Source organism: Penaeus japonicus, unplaced genomic scaffold, assembly GCF_977035675.1.
Source record: "Penaeus japonicus unplaced genomic scaffold, GWHDUDI00000001_assembly GWHDUDI00000010, whole genome shotgun sequence".
Taxonomy (NCBI): domain Eukaryota; kingdom Metazoa; phylum Arthropoda; class Malacostraca; order Decapoda; family Penaeidae; genus Penaeus; species Penaeus japonicus.
The window spans coordinates 4,093,880-4,108,879 of record NW_028234412.1 but is presented as its reverse complement, the minus strand read 5'-3'; the positions used below and the strand labels follow the sequence as shown (position 1 = coordinate 4,108,879).

General features: G+C 43.1%; 2 protein-coding genes across 2 annotated transcripts in view; both read right to left on the bottom strand.

The window, feature by feature from the left end:
* LOC122267182 (cytochrome P450 3A11) overlaps window positions 1-15,000 on the bottom strand; it is a 56,092-nt gene that overhangs the window by 23,263 nt on the left and 17,829 nt on the right. The gene's annotated exons all lie outside the window — the stretch shown is intronic.
* The window catches only part of LOC122265393 (organic anion transporter 3-like), a 31,462-nt gene that overhangs the window by 11,717 nt on the left and 4,745 nt on the right, over window positions 1-15,000 (bottom strand). Inside the window, exons 3-4 of the mRNA XM_086540520.1 lie at window positions 13,771-13,882; window positions 8,071-8,185 (exon numbers count right to left, since the gene is read on the bottom strand). Coding sequence (XP_086396646.1) covers window positions 8,071-8,185; window positions 13,771-13,882 — 227 coding nt within the window. The remainder of the gene's footprint in view (window positions 1-8,070; window positions 8,186-13,770; window positions 13,883-15,000) is intronic.

Sequence of the window (15,000 nt, the reverse complement as noted above, 5' to 3'; positions counted from 1 at the left end):
GGAGAGGAGGGAAGGAGAGCGGAGAGAGAAAGAGAGAGAGAGAGAGAGAGAGAGAGAGAGAGAGAGAGAGAGAGAGAGAGAGAGAGAGAGAGAGAGAGAGAGAGAGAGAGAGAGAGAGAGAGAGAGAGAGAGAGAGAGAGAGAGAGAGAGTGTGTGTGGGAATGATATAGAATGCTATATACGATATTGAATACAAATATATCAAATACAACAAATAAATCATATGCAAATACTATACGAACATCACACTAGTGAGGCAATCGCCAGGTCAGGTCAGGTTAACTTTGAGTGATGGGCGGCTCACTCATGACCGCCTTACCAAGTACCTTAGACCCTCAGAACGAGCTTAATTCCAGACTACCTTGTCTGCCGTGGGGACAAGATTCGGGGAACGGCGGATGCAAACCTCGTCCATATAAGAAGCAAGTTTGGAACATACCATCAGACCAGAAACCACAGTAAAATTAAAAGAAAAAGAAAAAGAAACAAAACCGATAAAAGAAGCTGCACAAAAAGCAGCACAAGCAACAATCCAAGCAACGCAAAATGCCTGGCAACCCCTAATAAAGGAGGTAAAACAAGTCCAGCAGGACATAAAAACAAGAAAAAAACGAGCCAACCATCCACCTCGCCCTCCCAGGCATTTTATCTAAAAAGATACTAATCGTATTATTAAATGCCCACTTACAAAACCTAATTGACCCCAGTAAAGGGTTCAGACATCATGCCAAAACAGCCCTGGCTCGAAATAATCTTCCCCAACTCCATCTGGGAAAAGCAGACTCCTGGAGAATCCTGAAGGTCATTCCCCCTCCCTTAAGTTCCCACCCAAACCCACCCCCCTCCTAGCCCCCCACCCATACCTCAACCCCTGATAACCCAAACCAAACCCCTGATGCCACACAGGTCGAAACCTCTAAAACCCCACCACGACAGGTGGAGCCTTCAGTAAGGCCGAAACAAACGATCCAAACACAGGCGACACAAACCTGCAAAATAAAAACACACCCACCAAAACACCCCAGCGAGAGCTGCCGCAGCCGATCAACCTCACGCAGTCGGCCGAAAGAAAAAGAAAAGAAAAAGCAAGGTTCTGACACAGAACAACCCCAAACCCAACAGGTCACAAATAATAAACCCACTAGATCCAAAACCAGCCCAAACAGTAACTGATGCCTCATATCACGGCATTCGTTTTTATGCCGCCGATCCGCTTGTTTACGAGTGTTGCGACGCCGCCCTCCTCGGGAAAGAAATCGCCCGCGGCAACATCAAGTGGGTTTATACGAATGCTGCCGAGTCGGATCTCGTGACAGCGCAACGTCACGAGAGAACTCGATATCACAAACACACACATGACAAGATACAAAAACATCAACGACTTACGTAATGGGTTCCACCCCGCAGACAACTCCACACAAAACAAACCATGAACCCACACCAATCAACAATACAACGCCTCACAGTCCTGCAACACAACGTGCTGCAATGGACCTTCGATCGCCGCAATGAGCTTTGCAATATGTACAGGAAATACGACCCTCACATTATTCTCATTAACAGCCACGGACTCGACAACGCAAACAGAATCAAAATACATACATACACAACATATCAAACGAACCACACAGGTGAACGAAGCGATGGTGTTGCTCTCGCCATCAAATCGAACCTAAAGCACAAAATTCATGACAACTTCACGTCAGAGCTCATTGCAGTGGAAATCGACACTCCACACGGTCCCATTATCATTGCCACCATCTACCTACCACCACGCAGACCATACATACCTGACCAGGACATATTCCAACTCCTCAGACACAGGAAACCCACATACATACTCGGGGACTGGAACGCACAACACCATACATTCGGCTACAATTACACTAACGCCGTGGGGCGAGGGCTCGTCTCCCGCATCCTCGACGGCACACTACAACACATCGGTCCAGACTTTCCAACACGAATAAACAACCGGTCAGCAACCACACCAGACATCGTACTCACAAGCAGACACGCACACCTGAACATACACCTCCAGCAAGGAGAGATCACCACTAGCGATCATCTCCCCATCATAGCCACCATTTCGACCAACCCAATCATGATTCCATCTCACCCAAAAGAAAGCCTAAAAAATGCAGACTGGGACTCCTTCAAAGAATCCCTTTCACAAACCCAAAATCATGAATTACAAGGGCGACCAACAACAGTGATAGACTCATACCTGAAGTCATGGTATGATGACATCACCACAGCCAGACAAGCCCACATTCCAAAAACAACATACAGAACAATACCACAACATAAACAAAACGACACCCTCCGCTCACTCATAACACAATATCACAATGTCCATCTACTTGCCCAAACACGAGGATGGGACCAAGAACTACGAAACCGATACAGACATATTCAAACACAACTACAAAACGCAAACAGAGAACTCCACACAAGCACATGGACATCACTTATAGACGAACTCTGCCAGAACCATACAGACCCAAAGACATTCTGGAAATCATACAAAAAACTAATGGGTACAGACAGACAGAGATGCACATACATATATGATGAACAAAACAACATAATCGACTCTATACAAGACATGGAAACACTTCACAGACGATTCTGGCAGAGAAACTTCCAAATCACAGACACAGAAAATGAAAACTTTGACGAAGACACCGAGCACGAAGTAAACACGGCACTTCAACAATCACAACATCTGCTACAACCCACATAAACAAGTGACTTAACAGCACTAAACAGTGCAGATATTTTCACCACACCAATAACACCGAGGGAAGTCGCAGAGATAATTAAACAAACAAAAAACACAGCACCTGAGCCAAGCAAAATACACAAAACAATCCTTCAAAACCTTCCTCCAAACATGATACTTAAACTCTGTCAAATCTTCAATGCTTCCTTGGCCACAGGACACTTTCCATCTCTTTTCAAACACGCCTGCCTCACACTGATTCCCAAACCAAACAAATCAGTCCACTATGTCAACAACTACCGACCGATCTCCTTGCTCGAGGTCCCGGGGAAAATACTCGAACGCATCATAACACGAAGACTAAACATGCACCTAGAAACAAACAACATCAATACGGATTCAGACCACACAGAGGAACTGAGAGTGCCATTGCCCTCGCCTACGAGGAGATAGCCCTCAGCCTCGCAAACAAAAAACTGACAAACATCATTCTCCGGGACGTCAGCAAGGCCTTCGACAAGGTGTGGCATAGTGGACTGAAACACAAACTCATTAACCTACAACTTCCACCAAACTTCAGACGCCTTCTCTGCAACTTCCTTGACAACAGAACTGCTAACACTCGCCTCGAACACTACCACGGGCCCCCCATCCCCCTGAGGAGTGGGGTCCCCCAGGGTAGTGTCCTGGCACCAACACTCTATATACTATACACTGCAGATCTACCACTCCCAACACCATACAGCAACTACATATCCTACGCAGACGACATAACACAAATCATAACACACCCAAGCAAATCTAAAAACATCATGAAAATAACCACAGAACGCGCCATCAATCACATAAACACATACGAGAGGAAGTGGAAGATCCAAACAAACACACAAAAGTTCACAAACATACCCATCGCACGACTAAACCCGCCCAACATACAAATAAACAACGCTGACATACCGAACGCAAACAACGGTAAACTACTCGGCCTCTCCCTCACCAGATGGGGCGTATCCACACACGCAAAACAACGAATCAAACAAGCAAACATCACACTCGCCAAACTACACAGATTCACGCAATGTACAACACGAACGAAACTCCAACTCTACAAAACAGTCCTCCGACCCATCCTCGAGTACACCCCAGTGCCACTCCACACCATATCCAAAACACAACAAATAAACATGCAAGCGGTCCAGAACAAAGCTCTGCGCTGGGCCGCAAACATAAGATACCCACAGACAACACCCACCCGAGAACTGCACGAAAGATACAACATCGAGCCACTAAACACCCGAATATACGCTCGTGCACGCAAGACATGGGAGAGGCTACAACAAACAGACGACCCACTCTACACAAACATCATAGAAACTCACAACACAAACACTGAACACTGTTGGTGGCCACGAAGCGAACAGCCACCTCGTCCACTGTATGTCCGGGAACGACATGAAAATGAAGAAAATGTTCATTCACCCTGTGTTCTTGTGTTCACACAGGCGTGCTCTCGTGTTATCACCCATGTTCTGAGTGTTCATACTTCCCATGTACATCACCGTGTTCTCGTGTTCACGTTCTATGCTCCCCTCCATGTCTATATGTGTGTTCATGTGCATGTGTTCATTCTCCCCGTGTTCTCGCGTTATCACCCATGTTCTTATCGTGTTCATACTTCCTGTGAGCACCACCGTGTTCTAGTGTTCATGTTCCACGTTCGTAAAAAAAAAAAAAAAAAAAATATGAAGCTCACATGACTCATATGTCATGCACCATGCTCTCTCACACAAAAAAAAGATGGACTCACCCAACTCACCGTCCTCGAACGAGAGGTAGAGTCTCTTATGCCGTAGGGTTCACCCCGACCTGCCATGCATCACAGCATGCATGACAGATCGGGAGGAAACCAGGTATAATATATAAAAAAAAAAAAAGAAAAAAAAAAAAAGAAAGAAAAAAAGATCCATGTTCCCATTTGTATCTGTGTGTGTATATATGTGCGTTCTCGCGTTCTCTAGTTCTGTCTATGTTTGATGTTCACTCTCGTCCTTGGGGAAAAAAAATCATGTTCACTCCCGTGATCTTCGTTTATGTTCTCTCTCAAGTTCAAAAAAAAAAAAAAAAAAAAAAAAAACATTAAGCTCTCATGGCTCATATGTCATGCACCATGCTCTCTCTCTAATGTTCTCACTCATGCTCTCTGAAAAAAAAAATATATATATATACATAAGTACGTACACACGTGTATAACGCATATGAGTATACGAATGTGTATGCATACAGCAGTCCAGGTCTTTGTCTGACCGTGAGTGCGTCGCTCCCGTGACCATACCCATAATCGTCCGCAACAACACGCCCACGATTATGTCTATGTCCACGGTCACGCGCGTGCACACGCTCAGACAACACCCAGAGACAGCGCCCACTGATTTTAATTAAACAATGTACAAGTACATAACCACAACAACCTTTATATTAATATAAAGGCAAATACCCTACATTCCAATGTAGTTATTTAAATAAAGAGCAAACAAGAAAGCACAGCATGCAAACAGAGCAAGCAAAGGCAGACGCCTCCTCCAAAATAAACACTAAGGCCTCGAAGGGGCTTCTGACCTCCACCCAAACCACCAATGCGCTGCTTGGAAGCCACAAAAACAAACGAAACAAGCACGGGGTATCGCCCCCCGACTCTCAATCTCCAACTTATTTTCCACTTCCCAACTAACCTTCTTCTCAGACATCCTACGCCTCTCCCCCCCCCCCCCTTTAGCTAGCAGTCACCGGCAATTTCATACCATCAGACCGGGGATCGGCTGCACTACTGCTGACACCTGATTTCTCCGCCTGTTTACACGTGTTGTGATATTATTTATTGCTGTGACCCTTGTGCTGTAGTGAATATATCTTTCGTGCACCATAACGCTAGACTATCTGCGTTATGGAATAAACCTGTAATGCTCAAACCCTGTGTCTGGCATCACTCCCTATTTTGTGTTGGGTTGTCGTTACAATAGACTAAGACAACCCTCACAGAGAGAGAGAGAGAGAGAGAGAGAGAGAGAGAGAGAGAGAGAGAGAGAGAGAGAGAGAGAGAGAGAGAGAGAGAGAGCGAGCGAGCAGTTCACATGTCCTCAAAACCACAGATAAAGATGCTTTGACCCAAACTGGTCGACCTAAATAAGCGTGCTATCATTCAAACAGTAACTACAAGTACCAGAACGGCTGCACTGTACTATTATCAACATTCGGGTAGGTTATTCAGACAGTAAGATAAAGAAAGAAAGAAGGAAAAACAAGTAGAGCATTTTCAATCATATGAAAACCACGACCAGTGATTTCTTGAGTATGTAGAATAATACAGGTAATACAGAAAGTCATTTTGAGCTTTCACCAGTCAGCTGAATATTTTCATGTTCCATTATAGGCTGCTGACTATTACAGTGCAAGGGTTGTTGCTATCCAAAAAAGAGTGTAATCATTCTTTACTTGTATTGCAGCTGTTGAAGACAAATGCAGAAAAAGGCACGAGATGTAACTCGCCCGTTTCGTTTACCTCGTCCTCAGAACTACAGAAGTACAAACTTGCAAAAAACATATAGATGTTAACCAAGAGGTGACCAATCATCTGATGCCCGTGACCTGTCACTCGTTATCCGCATAATTGTATAATTTGAAGCGTCCCGAGACTGCGTTACATGTTCTCCTCCGTCGCGATATATTCAGCTTCCATCATTTTCATTTTCAATTTGTTCAATCCTTCATAGATCACTTTGGCTCGCTTCCAGTCTGGTAGGTATATCCCGCTTCATCCACGTGTACCACCATGGCGCTGGAAGTTCTGTGGTGACGGACGTCGGCTCGATGGTCGCTGATTCTGGCGCTGAAACCACGTCCTGTCTCACCATAGTCCGCTTTTTTCTCACATCTGCTGCAAAATATTCAGTATGAGACGCTGTCGCCCGGGGCTGCTTGTGGGCGGCTTTCCATCCCGTGTTAGATTACCTACTCTTGTACCAGAAGTATTGGCGATCTTGATGGTGTTTCCGAAATGTCAGGGGAGGGGGGGGGAGGGAGGGGGAAGAGGGTTCGGTTCCTAACCTCGTCATAATGATCTCCGCTTTCTTCTGGAGATTCAGAAATAATCCTCTTGCGTATTTCTGTTTCAATAAGGCTTTCATAATATATTTCGTTTCATCTTCAAGATATTCTGGACTACGATTCTTCACAGGTCCGAGGGATACAAGTTCTTACAAGTCTCATTCATACCTTTTCTTCTACTTCTGTTCGAGCTTCTGCAGCCCCGTTCGCATCCGGCTTTCGGAAGCAGGTGCCGAGACAGTAGCCGAAACAGGTGCTGAAGCTGGAACTGAAACAGGTGCTGGAGCTGGAACTGAAACAGGTGCTGAGACAGTAGCCGAAACAGGTGCTGTAGCTAGAAGTGAGCAGGTGCTGAAGCTGGAACTGAAACAGGTGCTGGAGCTGGAACTGAAACAGGTGCTGGAGCTGGAACTGAAACAGGTGCTGGAGCTGGAACTGAAACAGGTGCCGAGACAGTAGCCGAAACAGGTGCTGAAGCTAGAAGTGAAGCAGGTACCGAGACAGTAGCCGAAACAGGTGCTGAAGCTGGAACTGAAACAGGTGCTGGAGCTGGAACTGAAACAGGTGCTGGAGCTGGAACTGAAACAGGTGCCGAGACAGTAGCCGAAACAGGTGCTGTAGCTAGAAGTGAAGCAGGTGCCGAGACAGTAGCCGAAACAGATGCTGAAGCTAGTACCGGAGCTGGTCAGTTAGGGGAGCCAAGTATTTAGCCACATCATTCTCCCCTATTTGTGAGAATCGAGGGGTCTGGAGGATCCAATGGGAGAAAAAATGCCCTAAGGAAGACTCAGCATCATGCCACAGTCCGCAGTCAGTCTGAACCAAAAGGGATGGACAATTTGAAGGCGGCAGCTTGTCAGGTGCTTCGTGTTTTCAACGATTTCCTTGGGGTGTCTTTCCCTTCGGAGGCCATGGCGAGTTCGGCGTTGTGAGGTTCACTTGACTTTATGCGTTTAGGTTGTATTTGTTTGTGTTTGTCGGTGTGGGAGAGAGAGAGGGAGAGAAGAGGAAGACAGAGAGAGAGAAAAAAAAGAGCGAAAGAGAGAGAGAGAGAGAGGAGGAAGCCAGAGAGAAGGGAGAGAGGAAGACAGAGAGAAGGAAAAGAGAAAGAAAGAGAGAGAGAAGAGGAAAACAGAAAGAAAAAAAAGAAAGAAAAGAAAAGAAAGAGAGATCATAAAACAGGGCTAGGAAGGCGAAGAAAGGAGAAGTAGAGTGAAAAAAAAAACGAAAGATAAATAAAATACCTGCATAGTGATGGTATTCGTGAATGTCGACGTATTGTAAGACCATTTGGTACAAGGGAGAGTAGCTGGTTCTCCCTCAGTGCCGTTATAAACACCCAGGTAGTGACATTTGTCCCTGTTGGTTTAAAAAAAAAGGTAAAAAAAGGAAAAAAAAAAAAAATGATGTAAAAATAATATACATGGATCAACTGTTATTCAAAATAGCTAACTGCAATCATTTCCATCACAACAAAGACAGCAGTCATAAGGGTCATAATGATACGAACACTAACAACATTCACACTTGTGTATGAGATGTTGAACCGCTCAGACCTTGGTGAAAACCCAGCAGCAACAAATAAAGTCTTGTGCCACTAGAGTTACCCTGGGATACGGGCCTCTTGTCACACTTGGCATTGTTGCTTCTGTGTTATTTAACGTAAGAAAAGCAAAGTAAATACTGTATTTACAGACTTTTTGCACCTTCAGTGCTTTGATTTTGCAGGTGACACGAGGCTACAGTAGTAGTAGTCGGCCCCCACCCCAGACCCGCAGCACTCTTTTACCCCAGGCTAGGAAGGCCCAGTAGTCGGGGGGGGGGGGGGGGGGTCGAGGGCGTGTAACAAAAAGACTCTATAATAATCTCTTAGCTATTGGGATTAGGTTGATACAATAGTTAAGGGACAGGTAGTCCCCTCAGGAGAATGGGCTTTGGCCCAGGGTTCGGACCTGGTCCGACACCCGAGTATGATTGATCCCCCGGCTACCCTTCCTCCTCCTCAAGGAGGAAGGGTGACTCTGACCTCTTCTACGACCAATACGACCTCTGAAGAAACCCCGACCAATGACCGACCCAGAAGACCAAGCATTGATATCCTTCCCGAGAATGCAAGGTGTATAAACATTCGATGCGTGAATGAAAATCAATCCATGCAGAATGCCAACCCCTTTATCATTAAGAAGGTCCTTGATGATCAAGTGGAAGGCAGTTTTGATTTTGTCCGAAAATTGCGAGATGGTAGCCTCCTTGTAAAAGTGCAGTTTAAATCTCAGGTTAAGGATTTGCTTAAACTGACGCAAATTCATGACCTTAAAGTTAAAGTATCTATTCCTGATGGCCCAAATACCTGTAAGGGAGTAATCTTTCACAGGGATTTGAGGACAATGGAAGAAAGCGAAATTCTTGAGGCCATGAATGACCAAAGCGTAGTAGACGTAAATTGCATGACCAAGAAAAATGGGAATGTGCGAGTAAAAACCGGATTGTGTTTCCTGACCTTTTCAACTCCAAAGATTCCAAGTACTGTCAAAGTCGGATATGAGATCGTTCAAGTACGACCTTATATCCAAAAACCAATGCGTTGTAATAGATGCCAAAAATTTGGACACACCTCATTAAGATGCATTGATAAGGATACTGACAAATTTACTTGCGGTAAATGTACTGGAGCCCATGATACCACTACATGCACGGAAAAGACACTCAAGTGTGCTAACTGTGGAGGTCCCCATCAGTCAGGCTCTGCTGAATGCAGCAGCCTGAAGACGGAGACTGAGACATTGGCATACATGAGAGAGCACGATGTTAGCTACCATGAGGCCAAGAAGAAAGTTGAAGGTTTGGCAAGCAAACCCAATACTTCTTACGCTTCAGCAGTAACTAACAATGTTTCCAGTGCAAGCAGTGTTAGTCAGCAGCTCGCAGCAAAAGATCAAGAAATTTCTGAACTTAAGAAAACCGTTAAGGACTTAATGAATCAGATTAAAGAATTGAACAAAACAATAAAGGAAATTGCTGAATCAACCCAGCAAAAAAGTATCATAAGGAGGATGATACCAAATCACAATCTGGATCGCACCCTCTTGTCCAGGCGACCCCTACTGGGACTTCGTCTGGTTTTTGGTCTGCTCGAAGGGTAGATCATCTTCCGCCAAGTGTCTCCCTAGCAGTGGGGAGCAGACCATGGAGGCTACTGTCTCCAAAGACTCCCGAGAGAGGCCATCGGAAAGCGAGGGAGAGGAGGAGGCGCCTCCCTCCCAAGAAAAGAAAAGAATAAAAGAAAAGAAAAACCGGCGGACAAGGCACTTCCAAACCCCATAAAACGTAACCTATGCGTTTACCATTATACAATGGAACTGTCGAAGTCTTATATCAAAATTAAACTCCCTTAGACTATTAGCCTCGTCCTATGCTCCCAATATTACAGTTCTTCAAGAAAGCCTTTTAAACGATCGAGTCTCTTACGAGGTCGTATCGTTAAGAAACTATCATTTGTGTAGAAAAGACCGAGAGGGAAGGGGCGGAGGCGGGGTCGCCATGTACATCCACCAGAACCTCCCTTTCACTGAAGTGACGATTAATTCTACTTTGGAACACGTCGCATGCAAAGTAAAAATCAATAACACATATCTGACTATATGTTCAGTTGATTGTCCACCTGATAATATGGTAATCTATGGTGAGCTTTTTGCTCTTCAGGACAGTCTGCCAAACAACAAATTAATTTTAGGTGATTTCAGCGCTCATCATACTTCATGGGGTTCCCTATGGGTGGATGGTAGAGGTGAGCAAGTAGTTAAGTTGATCAACGACTCTGATCTGGTCCTTCTAAACGATGGTAGTCCGACGCGAGTGGACGATAATACCGGTAATTTGCGCTTTATTGACTTATCACTGGTCTCTTCAACACTAGCAGCCAAGTGCCTGTGGCACACTATTGACGACTCGTTGGGAAGCGATCACCCTCCTATTTGTATTAGATATTCATGCGACACCACGAGAACGCCTTCAGCCCTAAATGCTCTTTTTACATTAAGTAAAAAGAGCAGATTGGGTCGCCTTCACAAGGAGCGTCAAGCTCGAAGTCGTTGGAGAAACCATTGATGATAAAGTAGTGTTGAAAATTGTATTATAAATGCAGCAATGGCAACTATCCCTAAGACTTCGACAGATAGCGTTAAGCATAGAGTTCCATGGTGGACACCAGATTGCCGCAGGGCGCCATGTGAACGAAATAGGGCCTACAGTTTTTTCAAAAATAACATCACAAATGAGAACTTTCGCAATTACAAACAAGCGAAAGCTAGGGCTCGAAGAACAATTAGACAAGACAAAAGAGACTCCTGGCGAAGCTTTGTCTCTACGATTAACAGCAACACCAGTATTACAGAGGTTTGGTCCACTATTAATAAAATCAATAGAAAAAATATATTCAAAATAAAAAACATCACCCATGAGGGAAATAACTTTGATTCACCTAGAGACATTGCTAACACACTCGCCAGGCAGTTCTTTTATACAAGCAGCTCAGAAAACTACCATCCTGCTTTTCTGAACACCAAGGAAGCATCCGAGCTGCAACCAATTCACTTTGCCACAGGAGGCGACTTTGATTACAATAAAGATCTTACAATGGATGAGCTTGTCCGAATCCTAGAAGCCTGTAGAGGAACGTCCCCAGGCCCCGATGAGATTCGACATGAGATGATAAAGCATCTTAATCATGACTCCATGATTAAGTTGCTAGAAGCGTACAATGACATTTGGAAAAGCCAGACTTTTCCAAATTCATGGCACTTCGCCCACATCATTCCCATATTGAAAGGAGGGGGAAATCCCAGATCCGCCATCTCTTACTGCCCATTTGCGTTGACAAGTTGCTTATGCAAGGTCATAGAAAGGATTGTTAATAGTAGGCTATTGCATTTTCTAAACACCAGAAATTCACTAGTTGACAAGCAGTGCGGCTTCCAAAAGAGACGCCAAACTCTCGATCAGCTAGTAAAACTGGAAAGTCATATTCATGAGGCTTTGACAAAGCATTTTTTTATTTCAGTATTCTTAGATATAGAAAAAGCCTACCACATGACATGGCAGCATAGCCTACTCAGAAAACTTTATGCTTTCGGATTACGTTTTCTGTCAAATTATTTTCTGACAATGTCACTTTTTCTGACATTTTTGTCCAGGCAAACGGGGTCCCACAAGGAAGTGTCTTGTCCCAACATTATTTTTATGTATGATTAATGACATTTTACCATCTCCTCCTCGGAATCTTAAATACTCACTGTACGCCGATGACTTTGCATTATGGCACCCCAGCAGTAATGCAGATTTCTCGGCAAATCAGATGCAACTGGCACTGGATCTGATTCATAACCGGGGCTTCCAATGGGATTTTCCTTAAGTTTTCCATAAGAAAGAGTATTGGCGAGGTCTTTACCCATAGGAGAGAGCCCAACATCAGGCTATCTCTAGACAACCACCCAATACCTATTCAAAATTCAGCTAGATTTCTTGGTCTACTCTTTGATAGTAGATTAAATTGGAAAGACCACATTGGTCAGTTAAAGAATAAATGTCAAAAAGCACTCAATTCATTAAAGTGCATTTCTGGACACAAATGGGGAGCTGATAGAAAGTCTTTACTGATGTTATATAAATCCCTGATTAGGTCTAAAGTAGATTATAGGTCAATCGTGTATGGCTCGGCAACAAGCTCAACTCTGAATGGATTGAATGTCTGTCTTGGAGCCCATAAGTGCACTCGCACCGAGCGTCTAGAGGTAGAGTCGGGAGTACCTTCCCTCCGTCTTGACGCGGCCAGCTTGCGCTGACTTACGCCGCCAAGATAGCCAGGCAGCCCCATCATCCTAACAGGGATGTTTTGCGCCGGCAGTTAGGCCCACAGCACCGCGGCGGAAAGCCGCTGTGCAATAGACTCGATGACCTCACAGATAAAGTCGGTATAGATCTCTCTACCATCGATACCCTGGTTCAGTCAAATATTGCACCGTGGGAAACACCCAATTTCACAGACGAGTGTGTGGGAGCGGGTGTATGGTCGACTGAATGCCAGTTGAGATTCAGATTGCCGAATCATACATCGATCTTTCTTGCTGAACTTTTTGCAATAGACAAAGCTTTAGGTTTTGCCCTATCGACGACCCAGGATAGAATAGTCATATTTTCAGACTCATTAAGTTCACTTAAAGCTATTAAATCCTTAGAAACCACCAAAAATGAAATACAGGGTAATATCATTCGTAAATTACATAGTGCCAACAAATCAATGAAGCTGATATGGGTACCTGGACACTCAGGTATCCATGGCAATGAACAGGCTGACAAATTAGCCGGGTCGACTGGTGATCTGGAGCCTGGCATTGTCCGCACAGATCTCAGGTGTTTTGTCTGTTTTATAAAAGCAAAAATTCATCTCCTGTGGCAAAGTGAGTGGACCAACCTCCCAATAAATAAACACAAGACAGAAACAATACAGTGGGACACCGCCCACAGAAAAAACAGAAGAGAGGAAGTGGTATTGGCCAGACTCAGGGACAATGCCACACGCTACACTCACCTGACTATCTACAAATAAAACATATAGAATTCAATATGAAAAAATATATTATCTGACAATGAAAAACTAACCATTAAGTAATCACTTTTCTAAAGGAGACAAACCTTTATGACCTTCTCTAGATTGATAAGACAAAATGAAAACAATGGCTTAATGACCTTGACACATGTCGCTGGTTGACAGCCAATAAATCCAACAAAGAAAGAAAGAACACTAACAACACAAACAACAACAACCACAACACGACCACAAGACACACAACCCAGCATAATCCCACCTCCCACCCCCATTACCCACCCCCCCACCCCCCCTCGTCCTCGTCCTTTCACAACATCAAAACAAAAACCGTTTTACTTACGTGCTATTGTACGTATCAGCGCCCTCTGGATACCCCGGGGGCTCACATGTATATTCCGCAGGAGGGGCGAAGAATGCTGACCCCAGGGCATGGGGTACTGGGTTCATGCTCCCTGGAATTGATAGATAGGTTGAACACAGATGATGGATGATGGATAAAAGGAGATAGATGGTAATTGATGAATGAGAGAGGTGGGGAACGCGCGTACGTAAATGAGGTTAGTATGAGGGTGTTTTGGGTGAGAAAGAAATGTTATTTTTGTTATTATAATTTATGTTGCTGTTATTTGTTATGACAAGTACATCAATAAATCTATCACCATCATCATCATTAACGGAAAGGTATCATTCATCATGATCATTACCATTATTGCAGTTATGGTGAGTGTTATCACCATTATCAACATTGTTGGTACTGATAGCATCACTATCATGTTAATCATTGTAATTATCATTATGATTATAACCATGGTTATTATTACCATTATCATTATCTTTACTTTCATCATCCTTATAGAATTAAAGTTATCTTTATTGTTGTCATCATTATCACTTTCATCGGATTCATTATCAAGATGATTATCATTGTCATTATTATCACCACTATCATCATCATTATCATTATCACCATTTCATCATTATCATTACAGTGATAATAATAATGATGATAATAATGATAATGATGATAGTGATAATGCTGATAATGATAATGATGATGTGCACCCTAATTATTGTGATGATAATGATGTTAATGACAACAACTGTGATAAAGGGAATAAGGACAATGATGATGATAATGATAGAAATAATATATGTAATAATGAGGATAAATATGATATCAATAACAAAAATTTAAATAGCAGTACGAACATTAATAAAGAACAATAATGATGATAATAAAAATCATGATGTTAATTATAATGACGATAATAATACTAGTGTTATTGATAAAAGCAAAAACTACAATAATAACAATAATGCCAATAATAAAAAATGATAACAATGATTATAAAATAAATAAAACAATAACGACAATAATAATAATAATGGTAATAATAATAATTATTATTATAAAAATAACAATAATAATAACAATAATAATAATCATGATAATAATAATGATGATGATGATACTAATAATGATAATAACAGCAATAATAGTAATAAGAGTAATAATAATAATTATTATGATAATGGCAATAATAATAATAATAATAATAATAATGATAAT